The sequence below is a fragment of the Vidua chalybeata genome, chromosome 28 (genome assembly GCF_026979565.1).
Source record: "Vidua chalybeata isolate OUT-0048 chromosome 28, bVidCha1 merged haplotype, whole genome shotgun sequence".
Taxonomy (NCBI): Eukaryota; Metazoa; Chordata; class Aves; order Passeriformes; family Viduidae; genus Vidua; species Vidua chalybeata.
Genome location: NC_071557.1, coordinates 3238831 through 3253033, shown reverse-complemented (window position 1 = coordinate 3253033; position 14203 = coordinate 3238831). Strand labels below are relative to the sequence as shown.

At 63.4% G+C, this 14203-nt stretch overlaps 2 protein-coding genes across 4 annotated transcripts; one reads left to right on the top strand and one right to left on the bottom strand.

Moving 5' to 3' along the window:
* Positions 1-869: 869 nt before the first annotated feature.
* AEBP1 (AE binding protein 1) lies at positions 870-7886 on the top strand. Of its 2 annotated transcripts, none has more exons than XM_053966362.1 (21): positions 870-1125; positions 1246-1641; positions 1895-1966; positions 2461-2532; positions 2640-2726; positions 3252-3356; positions 3463-3552; positions 3778-3846; positions 3926-4000; positions 4089-4198; positions 4274-4413; positions 4503-4587; positions 4661-4805; positions 4896-4984; positions 5249-5372; positions 5451-5647; positions 5923-6102; positions 6179-6518; positions 6608-6747; positions 6821-6920; positions 7017-7886. In XM_053966362.1, exons 1-21 carry the CDS (start codon positions 900-902, stop codon positions 7547-7549), a joined length of 3375 nt encoding a protein of 1124 aa, XP_053822337.1. In that variant the 5' UTR covers positions 870-899; the 3' UTR covers positions 7550-7886. The 2 variants fall into 2 exon arrangements, with proteins under 2 accessions (XP_053822337.1, XP_053822336.1); XM_053966361.1 differs by having other exon boundaries at positions 3249-3356.
* On the bottom strand, positions 7875-14201 carry POLD2 (DNA polymerase delta 2, accessory subunit). 2 transcript variants are annotated; one of them, XM_053966396.1, is made up of 11 exons: positions 13136-13226; positions 12652-12874; positions 10504-10625; positions 9826-9949; positions 9644-9758; positions 9280-9478; positions 9087-9167; positions 8637-8794; positions 8404-8531; positions 8226-8327; positions 7875-8147 (listed from the first exon to the last, which is right to left on the bottom strand). In XM_053966396.1, the coding sequence occupies exons 2-11, from the start codon at positions 12773-12775 to the stop codon at positions 7990-7992; spliced, it is 1311 nt and encodes a 436-aa protein (XP_053822371.1). In that variant the 5' UTR covers positions 12776-12874; positions 13136-13226; the 3' UTR covers positions 7875-7989. The 2 variants fall into 2 exon arrangements, with proteins under 2 accessions (XP_053822371.1, XP_053822372.1); XM_053966397.1 differs by lacking the exon at positions 12652-12874 and adding an exon at positions 14108-14201 and having other exon boundaries at positions 7876-8147; positions 13136-13378.
* Between the last annotated feature and the right edge of the window lie 2 nt (positions 14202-14203).

Below are 14203 nucleotides of genomic sequence, written 5' to 3'. Positions count from 1 at the left end.
CCCAGCGCACCCCCAGCATCACCCCCTGTGCCCCAGGGGCCACCTGGGCGCGCACACAGCAGCCTGATCCTCAACCCTGCAAGCAGGGGGGCTGGGCTGGGGCCACGTGTGTGTAATGTGTGTGCAGAGTGTGTGCTTCCTCCGTGTGCATGCGGTGCATGTGCGGGGAGCCCTGGGCACTGCCAGCCCCCAGGCACTGCCAGGCATGTGTAGGGTCCGTGGGCAGTGTGTGACCCATGTGGGTGTGGGATCTTGTGTGCAGTGTGTGTTCCGTGTGTGATCTCATGTGCAGTGTGTGTGCCATGTGGGATCTCATGTGCAGTGTGTGTTCTTTGTATGTTCCATGTGGGATCTCGTGTGCAGTGTGTGTACAGGAGGTGCCGGGGTACGGGGGCACAGGGGGTGCTGGATACGGGAAACAGGCGTGTGCTGTGTGCCCGCCCGTGCTGGGAGCGCGGTGTCGGTGCCAGCCCCGGGGCCAGGCACGTGGGGCTGGGCTTGTGGCACCGGTGTCGTGCTGGTCCCCAGGCCCTGCAAGCCAGGCCCCTCACGGCGCCGGTGTGGGCTCAGTACCAGTCCCAGGCAGTCCGGTGCCGGTGTCCCGGTGCCAGTCCTAGTCCCGGCGCCGGTGCCCCGGTGCCGATGTCCCGGTGCCAGTCCCGCGCGGTGTCAGTGCGGGTTCCCGGCGGTCCCGGTGCAGTGCCAGTACCAGGCCGGCGACAGTACCAGTGTCGGTTCCCGTCCCGTTCAGTGCCATCCCGGTCCCGTTAATCGCCGGCGCCGAGCGGATCCCGCGGGCGCCGCCGCTGCTCGGTGCCGCCCCCGGCCGCAGCACCGCCCCCGGCCCGCCCGTCCGGGGCTCTCGGGGCTCTTGGGGAGCGGGGCCGGTGCGGAGCGCGATGGTCCCGGCGGGGCCGCCCCGCTCCTACCTCCTGCTGACGGCCGCGCTGCTGCCGCTGCTGCCGGTACCGGCACCGGCGGCAACCCCGGGCCCCCCCGCGCTCACCGACGCCGAGATTGAGGAGTTTCTGCGGGGTTTCCTTGGACCCGGGGACGGCGGGGACCGGGACGGGGACGGTACTGAGCTGGGCTTCGGCACCGACCTCAGCATCGGCACCGGCACGGGTGAGTGATCGGCACCAGGATCCTCCGGGGAACGGGGCTGGCGGGATGGGGCTTTCCGCAGCCCGGCCCCGCCACGCTCACCCTGCCTCGGGGTGGCTGCTCCCCCTCCTGTCCCCTCAGACTCTCCGAGGTCGCTGCCGGAGCCTGAGAAACCCAGGAAGGGGAAGAAGGAAAAAACCCCCAAGAAGCCTAAGGAGAGACCCCGGGGCCCCAAGAAGGATAAGGACAAGGTCAAGGATAAGGACCAGGGCAAGAACAAACCCCCCAAGAAATCCAAGGAAAAGCCACCAAAAGGCTCAGAAAAAAACCCAAGGGGCTCTGAAAAACCCCCAAAAGGCTCCAAAAAGCCCAAGGAGAAGCCACCCAAGGCCAACAAATCCTCTGGCAAGAAGCCACCAGTGTCACCAAGCCCCCCCACTATCCAACAGCCCTCACAGGGCAAGGAGGATGAAGAGATACCCGAGTTCCTGGAGCCTTCTCGCAAGGAGAAGGAGGAGGAGGATGGAGGTGTCCGAGGTGAGTTTTGGGGACACCCATCTTGCCACCAGTGAGGTTGGGTGGGAGGTCTCAGCCCAGCAGAGTTTCACCCCACATCCTGCCCACTGCCTTGGCAGCACCTACAGCTGGCCGGGCTTTGTCCCCTTGGGTTTCCCCTCTGTCCTCCCACTTTCCTTCCCATGGGATTTTCTTCCCCCTATGGGGCAGGGAGGGGGGCCAGGACAGGGGCCTGGGAGGCCGTGCCAGCCCCTCATTCTGTCTCTGTCCCCAGGAAAGCTGGAAGAGCCACCAAATGAGCGCTGGGGGCTGGGCCGGGAGGACTGGAACCCTGAGTCCCAGCCAGGTGAGTGCCCAGTCCCCATGTCTTGGGGACTACGACCCCATGTTTTGGGGACATGCCTCTGCAGGCCAGGGCCACTGCTCTGCACCCAGTGGCTATCTCCTTGTGTCTTGGGACTACCTCCCTGTCCCCAAATGTCACCTTCCTGCACCCCAATGTTATGTCCCAGTTCCCCAAGGCCATGCTCCTGCAACATGGGCCACCTCCTTGTTCCCAAATGCTACCTTCCTGCACCCCTATGTCACCTTCCTTTGTCCCAGCACCATCTCCCTGCATCCCAGTGCTGTCACCTTGCATGCCAGGGCCACCTCCCTCCTCCCTGGTGTCCCTTCCCTGCACCCCACTGCGCTCTGGACTAATTCCCTGCTCCCAAGTGCCACCTCCTCTGTGCCCAGGGCCATCACCCTTACCTCAGGGCCTCCTTCCTGTCCTCAAGTGCCACCTCCCTGCTGTCCCCTGCCTGCAACCCAGTGCCACCCCATGCCCCTTCTCCGCAGAGGTGCCCGAGGAGCCGGAGCCCCCGACCCTGGACTACAATGAGCAGCTGGAGCGGGAGGACTATGAGGACTGTACGGTGCTGGGCAGTGCCCGGGGGCACCGGGCCCACAGGGAGGGATGGAGGGCACGTCCCCCCTGCCTCTCTGCACAAAGCCAGTGCCCCCCTCTGTGTCCCCAGTCGAGTTTGTCCGGCGGCAGCAGAAGCCCCCCAAGCCCCCGAGCAGGAGGAGACCTGAGCGGGTCTGGCCCCAGCCCGAGGAGACGCGTACGTGGCAGGATGGGGACATGGGGGGCTGGCACTGCTCAGGGTGAGCGTGGGGGACAGCCCGCAGCCTTGGGAACCCAGAGAAGCAGCATTTTGGGGCAGCCTGGAGCTGGGATGAACATAGGGACAGCATAAGGGACCCTGTGGAGGTGTGGGGATCTCTTGGTGGCACGGGGCTCCTGAGGGGATACAGAGGGGTCCTGCAGGGACATGGGCACCCGGTGGGGGCATGGAGAACCCTGTAGGGACATGGAGTTCCCACTGGAGCATGGGGGAGTCCTGGGGGGACACTTGTGGGGATCTCTTGGGGGCATGGGCATCCCAGTTACAAGGATACAGAGGGGTCTGGTGGGGACATGGGGACCTCATGGTACCTGGGAACCCAAAAGGGAAATGTGGGTGCCCGAGCGGGGGGCTGACCCCATAGGGACCCCATAGGGGACAGGGGGCACCCTGCAGGGGCATGGGGACCCTCACTGCCTCCCCATCTCCAGCACAGCCCCTTCCCTCCCCTCCCCCAAGCAGAGCCGGAGGAGCCCCCCCCACGGCCCCTCCCGCAGCCCCCCCTGCCTGGCCCAGTGACCGAAGGGGACTACGGCGAGGGCTTCGAGCCACCGGACTACGATGAGTGTGAGTGAGGACCTGGGAGGGATGGGGCAGCCCAGCACCCCAACATCCCCATCCCTGCCCCCCATCTCCAGAAGGCTGGCCCAGCCCCCCATGCTGTGCCCCCCAGGGACCTATGGGCTGCCCCCCCCCACGAAGCCCCACGAGCACCCGGACAAAGAGGACAGGATGGAGACAGATGAGGAGAAAATCAGACCCTGTGAGAGGGGTGGAGGGGGCTGGGCAGGGTGGGCAGGGGCCGGTGAGGGGGGTGATGTGCCCATGGTGGGCACGTGTGCCCCAGGGTCGATGGCAGAGCCACAGGGAGTGTGGTGTGTCCCTGGGCTGGGTTCCATCCCCACAGTGGGTGTCACATTCTTGGGGTGGGTGGCATGTTCCTGGGACTGGTGTCACGTCCCTGGGGTGGGTGTCACCTCACCAACAGCGAAGCCCAAGAAAGAGGAGGAGGAGGAGGAGGAGCGCTGGGCAGAGGAGAAGGGCCAGGACCGCAAAGGTGGGTGCCAGCCCCCATTCCTGTCCCCTCACACCTGTCCCTGCCCCTGCCCCTCTCACTGTGCCTTTTCCTTTGCCAGGAAAACCCCAAAAAACAGGAGGAAAGAAGTGGGATCCAGATGAGGAGGAATGGGGCCCTCCAGCAGAGAAGAAAAGTGAGTGTCCCCATTCCTGGGGTGATAGGGGACAGGGACACCCTGCCTGGCGGGGGGGGGGGAGCCCATCACCCCCTGCTGTCCCCAGGGTGTCCCCCAATTGGGCTGGAGTCCCACCGCATCGAGGACGACCAGATCCTGGCCTCCTCCATGCTGCGTCACGGCCTGGGTGCACAGCGTGGCCGCCTCAACATGCAGGTGAGAGTCACACCCAGCGCCCACCCCAGGGATCTCGGTGACACTCTCGCCCACGCCCCACTCCCTGCTCCCCAGGCGGGCACCAACGAGGACGATTTCTTCGACGGGGCGTGGTGTGCCGAGGATGACAGCCGGGCACACTGGCTTGAGGTGGACACGCGCCGCATCACCATGTTCACCGGGGTCATCACCCAGGGCCGCGACTCCCAGATCCAGTACGGGCACCTGGGGCTGGAGCTGGGGACGTGGGGCGGGGGAGCAGTGTGGGGACCCCCTGTCCCAACCTGTCCCTGTCCTCCCACAGCGATGACTTTGTCACCAGCTTCTACGTGGGCTTCAGCAATGACAGCCAGCACTGGGTGATGTACAGCAATGGCTACGAGGAGATGGTGGGGACTGTTCTGGGCGGGTGACATGGCAACCATGGGGAGCCTCTTGGGTACATCTCTCCCTCCTGGGCAGATGTTTTACGGCAACGTGGACAAGGACACGCCGGTGCTGAGCGAGTTCCCTGAGCCAATGGTGGCCCGGTACATCCGCATCTACCCCCAGCGCTGGAATGGGAGCCTCTGCCTGCGCCTTGAGGTCCTGGGGTGCCCCCTCTCTGGTAACAGTCACCCCGAAGCAGCCTGGGGGCCATGGGGGGGTGGGATCTCTGCAGCCATCCCACACTGCTGTGTCCCTGTCCCCTCCACAGCTGTCAGCAGCTACTACACCCAGCAGAATGAGGTGACCTCCACGGACAACCTGGACTTCCGACACCACTCCTACAAGGACATGAGGCAGGTGGGCACTGCTGGGGGGCAGATCCAGTGGGGGGGTGGGATCCTCTGTAGGGGATGGAGCACACATGGTTGTGGGATCCTCCATGAGGAATGGACATCTCTGTGGTGGTGAGCGCATCTTTGGGGCATGGCATTCTCTGTGGTTGTGGGCACTTCCATGGTGGTGGGCATCTTCACAGGGTGGGATCCTCCATGGGCGTGGGATTCTCTGCAGGGTGTGGGCTTGTCCCCCCAAGCACTACCCCCATCTCTCCCCACCCTGCAGCTGATGAAAGTGGTGAATGAGGAGTGTCCCACCATCACCCGCATCTACAACATTGGCAAGAGCTCACGGGGGCTGAAGATCTACGCCATGGAGATCTCCGACAACCCGGGCGAGCACGAGACGGGTGAGGGAGGTGTGAGGGACTAGGGCCCCCAGCCATGGTCCCAGGGGTTTGCTGACCCTCCTCGGCCCCTGCCTCCAGGTGAGCCTGAGTTCCGGTACACGGCGGGGCTGCACGGGAACGAGGCATTGGGCCGGGAGCTGCTGCTGCTGCTGCTGCAGTTCCTGTGCAAGGAGTACCAGGATGGGAATCCCCGCGTGCGGGGCCTGGTCACCGACACCCGCATCCACCTCATCCCGTCCCTCAACCCCGATGGCTACGAGCTGGCCCACGAGGCGGTGAGGGGGTGGCAGGGGCCATGAGGCAGTGAGATGGGACAGTGGAGCAGTGGGGCAGGATGTGGGGTGGGCTGTGGGGCAGAGGGATGGGATGGCAAAGCAGTAGGATGCAGCCCCCCCTTCACAGCTCACCAGTGCCCTGGACTGGCTGCAGGGCTCCAAGCTGGACACCTGAGATGTGTCAGAAAAGGGGATGGGACCAGGAACAGTGGGATGGGACATGGGTGGTGGGACACAGCCCCCCTGGACTCACCAGTGCCCTGGGCTACCCACAGGGCTCTGAACTGGGCAATTGGGCACTGGGCCATTGGACAGAGGAAGGCTTTGACCTCTTTGAGAACTTCCCCGACCTGGCCTCAGCGCTGTGGGCAGCTGAGGAGAGGCGGCTGGTGCCCCACCAGTTCCCCAACCACCACATCCCCATCCCGGAGCACTACCTGTCCGAGGATGCGGCGGTGAGTGCGGCACAAGGCACAGAGGCGGGGAGAGGTGGCAAGGGGTGACACCTCATGCCCTGTGCCTGCCTCACAGGTGGCAGTGGAGACACGGGCTGTCATGGCGTGGATGGACAAGAACCCCTTCGTACTGGGAGCCAACCTGCAGGGTGGGGAGAAGCTGGTGTCCTTCCCCTTCGACACGGCCCGGCCCAGTCCCCCAACGCCGGCAGCTGCCCCTCGCCCACTGGACTATGAGGATGAGCGCCCCGAGCTGCAGGAGACGCCCGACCACGCCGTGTTCCGCTGGCTCGCCATCTCCTATGCCTCAGCACACCTCACCATGGCCGAGACCTTCCGTGGGGGCTGCCACACACAGGATGTAACCGACGCCATGGGCATCGTGCAGGGCGCCAAGTGGCGGCCCCGGGCTGGCAGTAAGTTGGGGCCAGTGGCATGGCTGCCTCATAACCTGGCCACTGGCAGGTGAGCAAGGGCCTGGGTGGGCATGTCTATGCTCTTGCAGGTATGAATGACTTCAGCTACCTGCACACCAACTGCCTGGAGCTCTCCATTTACCTGGGCTGTGACAAGTTCCCCCATGAGAGCGAGCTGCAGCAGGAGTGGGAGAACAACAAGGAGTCTCTGCTTACCTTCATGGAGCAGGTGTGCACTGGGACATGACCACAGCTGCCCCACCTGTCCCACACAGTTCCACTCATCCCTTTTCCTCACCCAGATCCACCGGGGAATCAAGGGTGTGGTGACAGACCAGCAGGGAGAGCCCATAGCCAATGCCACCATTGTGGTGGGGGGCATCAACCACAACGTCAGGACAGGTAGGCACTGTGAGGTGCTGGCAGGGCACTGTGAGGTGCTGACAGGGCACTGGCAGCACCACCCCCACCCCACCCCGCTGCCCCCCGTATCTGCAGCCAGCGGCGGGGACTACTGGCGCATCCTGAACCCGGGTGAGTACCGCGTGTCAGCGCGGGCCGAGGGCTACAACCCCAGCGTCAAGACTTGTCACGTCCTCTACGACATCGGGGCCACCCAGTGCAACTTCGTCCTGTCCCGCTCCAACTGGAAGCGCATCCGTGAGATCATGGCCATGAACGGGAACCGGCCGATCCGCCGCGTGGTGCCTGGCCGGCCCATGACGCCCCGTGAGCGCCTGCGCCTGCGGATGCGTCTGCGGCACCGCATGCGGCTGCGGGAGCAGATGCGGCTGCGGCGCCTCAACGCTACCTCGGCCCCGCCGCCCACCACGGCCCTGCCCTTCCCCTTCAGCAGCACGGCCTACGCGCCCTGGAGCCAGGAGCCGCCCACTGCTGGCACCTGGGAGATGGACACCGAGACAGAGGTGGTCACCGAGCTGGTGACAGAGATGGAAGGCTGGGAGTTACACACGGGGACGGCGCAGCCCTTCACCACGGCCGAAACCTACACCGTGAACTTTGGGGACTAGGGACACTTGACCTCTCACTCTGCTTCAAGCCATGGTCGGACGCTTTGGCATCCGCTTCCGACATCTTCCCTGAGCCCAGGCAGCTGTTCCAGGTGGGCTCCAGCCCCTCACCTTGCTGCTTCCAAGGACTGCAGGCATTGTCGCCAACAGCTGGGTGCTGTCAGGGACATGCTACCCCATCCCTCGGAGCTGGGCAGTGCCAGCCCACTGTCCGTGTCCCATTGGGGTGGCAGGGGTGGTACTGCTCTCCTGGGTAGAGCCCATGGAGGCGGGCACAGCCTTTCTCCCCTCCATACAGTTTTTGTTACACAAATAAATCAAGTTATATTGGTAAGAACATCTTGTCCCTCCAGTGCTTCCCCAGCTCTGTCACCCTCCCAGAGGACAGACAAAGGCAGTGGGTGCCAGGACCCCTTGTGGAGTCTGTGCCCTCCCTGTGGTCAGTGTCCAAGGTCCATGTCCCCATCCTCGCTGTCAGCCCCAAAGCTGGAGAAGGTGATGGGCTGGCAGCTGAGGTCGCGCAGGTTGACGAGGCAGGCGGTCTGCGTGGCGCTGAAGTCTGGCACCGTCACCAGCAGCACCCGCTGCCCCTCCTTCCCTGCAAACACAGGTGGGTGTCAGGCAGAGGAGCCCCCCAGCAGCCCCCAGAAGGATCTGGGGGTGCTGCGAGACCCACCTTGGAGCAGCTTGCTCTGGAAATGGGGCGCATTGCCGCAGAAGTAGACGTGAGGGCACTCGGTGAGGATAAATGGGTCAGATTTGTAGAATGGGTAACAGCCTGTGGAAGATGGGAATTAGGGGGGGAGCCCCTGGGAAAGCCCCCCCATTCAACAACCCCCCAGCCCTCACCATACCTAGTGTGTCTGGGGCTGTGGGGCTGATGTGTCCCGCCAGCAGTGTCCACTCCAGGATCTCCAGGTAGTCGTCCATGCTGCTGTATTTGAAGATATCACTGATGTTTTGTCCTGATGTCCCTAAAAACCTACATTATGGAGGAAAGAAGGGGAGCTTTAGATGCTGGACACGCCAGGACGTGTCCCATGGTCCCACACCACTGACAGCCAGCAGAGCTGGTAGGTTTGCTTACCTGACACCGTCCAGGCTGGCCTGGTAGGGGTTGGTGACGAGGCGCAGGGTGGCATAGGCACTGGCCAGGGGCAGCATGCAGCGGTGCAGGGGCTGCTGTGGCAGCGTGTAGTTGGTGGGGTCAAACTCGCCGGGCATCACATCCACAGGCACCGAGGTCTGTGGGTAGAGGGATCAACTGGGTGGCCAAAGTGCCTTCCAAGGGGGCTCAGAGCAAAGCCCTGCTGTCACCTCTTCTTCTTTTCCCCAGGACACCCCGCCTGGCTTCACCGAGGAGGCCAGATCCCAGGAGAAGGATTTGGAGCTGGGTATGATCTGCCTCCCCATATGGGGTGCTCAAAGGGAAGTTGGGTGCAGGGGAAGGGGGTTTTGCCACTCGGCACCCCGGACTCAGGAACAAGGCTCCCTCCCTCAGAGGAACCCGATTTCATGGCCAACCCCAAGCACCCACACAGAGCTGCAGCAGGATCTCATCCAGCATCTTCACAGCCTCCACACTTGCAGCCTGTGTCTTCTTGGTCAAGTACTTGGCCTGGGTAAGCAGGAAGACAGTGAGGGACAACCCTGCATCTCTTCTGCCCCCTCCCCACACCCTCCCAGCACCCCAGGAGCACGGCGAGGCCGCGGCCCTCTGCTTGCCGTACCTTGTTGAGAGTGTCTCGGCTCTGGGTGTTCTGGCTCAGCAGATTCCCGGCCAGAATGACACGGGTGATGTGGGCAGCGCAGCTCTGCTCGCCCTCTGCACCCAGCTGCCCTGTCACCACATCCACCAGCAGCTGTGTGCTCAGCAGGGCCTCCCCACTCACGCTGCCCAGCCCCAGCCCCGAGGCCAGCAGCACGAACCTGGATGTACGGAGAGGCTCAGGCAGTGTGCCATGCTCCCAAACTTAGGGGCTGCAGAGAGCTGGGGCAGGGAGCCCAGACCCCCTGCCAGCCCCCTTGGCACAAGGGGCTCAGGGACACAGCAGGGACACAGTGCCAGCCCCAGTCCTGCGGCTGCTGCCTCACCGGTCGGAGCTGGGCCCGCTCCAGGGCAGCGGTGGCGGCAGGTCAGCGAAGCAGTGATCCTTCACCAGGAACCTGCCGTCGTCCTGCTCACGGCCGTACACAGCCACGATGGTCCCTACGGCACAGCAGGCGGTCAGCCCCTGCAGGGCAGCTGCCACCACAGAGCCACCGCTGCCCCTTACCTGTCACCAGCCTCTGCACGTCAATGGCTCCTTCCAGCTTGATCCGCTGCAGCTCATCCTCCAGCATCAGCTCGTCAGAGGGCTGGATGTACTTGGGCAGGGGTGGCTGAGGCACCAGGTTGTGCTGCGAGGGCACAGGGATAGCTTTATAACCTCAGCAAGGACCAGCAGCCCCCAAGGACCCTTCCCAACCCCAGCCCCCCACCACCAGTACAGCCAACACCCCAGTTTGGGGTCCTGGCAGCTGGAACTGCCTGGATGGGCCGGTTTCACTCACTGAGCAAGAGTGGTGGCAGGCAGGCAGGGGGAACAGACGGACAAAGGGTGGGTTTAGATTGGATATGGGGAAGGAATGTGAGGGTAGTGAGGGCCTGGCACAGGTTGCCCAGAGCAGCTGTAGCTGCCCCTGAATCCCTGGAAGCGTTCAAGGCCAGATTGGATGGTGCTTGGAGCAACCTGGGCTAGTGGAAGGTATCCACACACGCTGGCACCAAGGTGGCATACAGGGACAGGCTGGGCACAGGCCATCCTGCTCAAACCTCTGCCAGTTCCCTGGCTACAACGAGCACAGGGAAGCCATGGAAGCCCAGTTGAGCTCTCTGGTATGCAGGCACAACTCCCCCTCGAGCTGTGCAGAGTAGGAGGAGGAGGAAGAGGAGGAGCGGGTGAGCCCATTACCTCCTCGCTGATCTCCTGCAGGATGGAGGGCTGGAGCTGCATGGCCTTGAAGAGTGTCCCCACCACACAGCACTCCTCACCTTCCTGCAGCTCCGAGAGCCTCCGCACCGCAATGTCGTTCCCTGTGGAGAGCCGGGGGTCAGCGGCCTCAGGGTGACAGCGGGCACAGCGCGGAGCTGGCAGGAGCAGCTGGAGGGCCCCAGCGCTGAGGTGCTGGGGAATGTTGGGAAGCCTCCTGTTTCTCCTCGAGGCACGGCGCCCAGCAGACATGTGTGGGCCAGATGGGGCCGAGGAGCATTCCAGAGCCTGCAAGCCTGCAGGCATTTCCTCTGTGCTGGGGGGGAAGCTGGATCATGATGGTGTGTTCAGCTCCTAGTAACAGCTCTGCCCGGGAAGGGCCCAGGAGGCACCTTGGGCAGGGCGGGCTGCTGTTGCTGCTCTTCACCCAGGGGATGACCCAAACATCCTGGAGCTGACAGGCAGGAGATCACTCAACACCCCCAAATCTGATCTCTGCCAGGGCCAGATCCTCTGCCCCAGATCCCTGCTGGAATTCAGGATCCCCATCACTTCCAGAGAAGGTGCTGGCATGCTGACAGGTCCCTGGGCTTTAGGCAGGGATCCACACGGGATGCAGGCTGGGAGAACCTCGGGAGCTGCAAGAAGCATCGCAGCCCCAGCTGCACTCACTGTGTGGCTGAGGAGCAAAAATCTCCCTCACCACAAGATGAGCCCAAAACTTGTTAACCCACTCCTGGGGATGCTGAGGTGCTCCAGCCCCATCCAGTGTGTGTCCTCCCATCCAGTATGTGGCCGTGGTACTGTCATTCCCCGTTTAAACCAGCCTGTGAAGTCCATCCTGAGCCTCAGGCCCTGGAGAGGAGCAAGGAACCTGCTCCAGGTCTCCTCTCGCAAAACAACACTGCCTGCACCAGCTCCTCGTCCTTTCTGGGTGACGTTTCTCCTCCCAAAAACCCCACTTTGCTCATCACACGCTGCTGAGCGTGACTCTTGTCCCAGGGAGAGCACCCCGCTGCCATCCCTGGCACCCCACACTGGAAACATGGATTCTCGAGCCCAGGAATGCAAACACTCTGAGTCAGAACAAAAACAATCCCGTTGAAGTTTCTTATTTTTGGCTCAAACTCCCCAAAATGTGTGTTCGGGGGGAGGGGGCTGTGCTCTCCAGGTTTTTGTCTGCAGGCGCTTCCTGCTGGGAAACAAACCCCAAAATCTGGTCCCATCCCAGGACTCCAGGAGGTGGAGTTTAGAAACCACTGGGTCCTGTCACACTTGGCAGAGTCCAGGGTGGCCAACCAAGGACCAGCAGTGGCTTTGCTTCCACACGGTCCACGGGGCTTGGGAGAGTACAAGAACAGGCGTCCAGCCCAAAAGCTTCCACTGAAGGGGTTTTTGCCCATAGAAGGGCAAAGCTGAAGGAAATTCGATCTCAGGCCAGGGAGGGGGGGGGAGAGCCCAAGTTGCTTCATCCCGCGGATGGAAACTCTGAGCATGAGGGTCCCACCCACAGAACCACAACCCCCCCCAGGACAGGAAACAGCCCCCCCCAGCACAACCAGCACCTCTCACCCCTCTGCACCCTCCTGTGCCCCACTTCCTGGCCAGGGCCCCCCAGCCCCACCCTGACAAAGCTCACACTCAACTCCTGCTCCCTCAAGTGTGTGGGGCAATGTGACCAAGGCAATCATGTTCTCCCTGCCCACACCCCCCTTCCATCTGTGATGGGGAATGCATTTGTCCCAAGGCCAGCACTCCAGGTGGGAGCTGCAGCGGAATTTCCACATGATCCAGCTGCAAATGTATTATCCCATCATTCCTGTGCATGCCAGAGCTGGGTGGCTGAGCTTGCTCTGCTGCACACCCCCTGTCAAGGGTAAAATGCTGCTGGGGACTGGCACAATTGGGTACACTGGAGCTGCTCAGGTTGCAGGAAGGTTCGGGGTGGATCCCAGCCTGGCAGGGATGAACTCCCCCCAACAGGGATGGATCTTGCCCCCAGGGATGCCTGCAGGGCACATCCAGACTGAGGAACACTCACTTCTGGACTCCAGGTACAAATCTGGTCAAACACCGAGATAAAACCTGAAGACAACTCCACAGATGTTTGTTGCCAAGGCCACCACTAACCTATGCTCCCAAGTGCCACATCCACACAGCTGTTATTTCCCCCCAGGGATGGGGACTCCAGCACTGACTTGGGCAGCTGTGCCAGGGCTGGACAGCCCTCTCCGTGAAGGAATTTTCCCAACATCCAACTTGAACCTCTCCTGGTGCAACTTCAGGTCGTGTCCTCTTGTTCTGTCCCTGTTCCCTGGGAGCAGAGCCCGACCCTCCCGCTGGCTGCCGCCTCCTGCCAGGAAATTGTGGAGAGCCAGAAGGTTCCCCCTGAACCTCCTTTTCTCCAGCCTGAGCCCCTCTAGCCGTTCCTGCTGCTCCAGCTTTGTCCCCACCCCTGGACATGCCCCAGCCCCTCAGTGTTTTTCCAGGGCAGTGTTTTTCCTGGGACAGTGTTTGCTTTTCCTGGGGCAGTGTTCTTCCCGGGGCAGTGTTTTGTTTTTCCCAGGGCAGTGTTTTCCCCTTTATCCCCTGGTGAGGGGCTCCCCGGGCTCACCCCATCGGCTGCGGGCGCGCCGCTCCAGGCTGGGCCGCATGCTGGCGAGGCGCACGGCGTAGATGTGGGCGTACTGCCGGGCAAAGCTGCGCTCGCCCAGCTGGAAGGGCTGCGAGCAGTCTGAGTAGCCCGACACGGCCACCCTGGGGAAGGTGGGGGGCTCAGCCGAGGGGGGGGCCAGCAGGCCCTGTGCCGTGGGGGCTGCCTGCTCCGCAAACATGGTGTGGGGCTCTAACGATGGGTCTGGAAAATAAATGGGTCCCACCTGGGTCCCACCCAAAACACAACAGTCCCCCTGAAAATGATCTCCCCCACCCCCAAAATACAAACCATGTCCGGGTCTGACCCTCCCTCTGCACACTGCACACCCCTCAGCCCCCCTTCCTCCCCTCTCCTCCCAACCCAGGGCATCCCCAAACTTATCCTGGTGACCGCACCATCCTCTCCTACAATCCCCTCCCAGAGCAGGACACCTGAAGTCCCCACAAAACACACTTTGGCAGGTCGCCCCTCTCCCAGATGGAACCAGGCCCTGCACAGCCCCCCGGACATGCCCAGGCACCAGCGCCTCCCCCCAGCAAACACACTCCCTCTGGCACAATCCTCCTCCCCGCTGGCACCGGCAACCCCCGAGCACACAAGAGCCGCCCCCAGACCCCCAACCCCAACGCCCCAGCACCCCTGGGCCCGCAGACCCCACAGCATCTCCCCACCCCGGTCAGGCTGCAGACCCCACAGGATCCCCCGGCCCTCCCCCAGCCTGCAGACCGCTCAGGATCCCGCCGGCCCCCCTGAGCCCGCAGACCTCACAGGATCCCCCGGCCCCGCTCAGGCTGCAGACCCCACAGGATCCCCCAGCCCCCCTCATCCTGCAGACCGCTCGCGATCCCCCCGGCCCCCCAGCCGGGCCTCCCCCGCTCCCACTCGGGGACAGCCGCTCAGCCGCGGCCCGGGTTCCCGCCGGTCACGTACGGGCTGAGGGGTCAGAGGCCGAGGGTAGCCGCCGGCACCGGTACCCGCCATGGGGGCGGGGCTGCGGCGGGAAAAGGCGCGAACGCCGCGAACGCG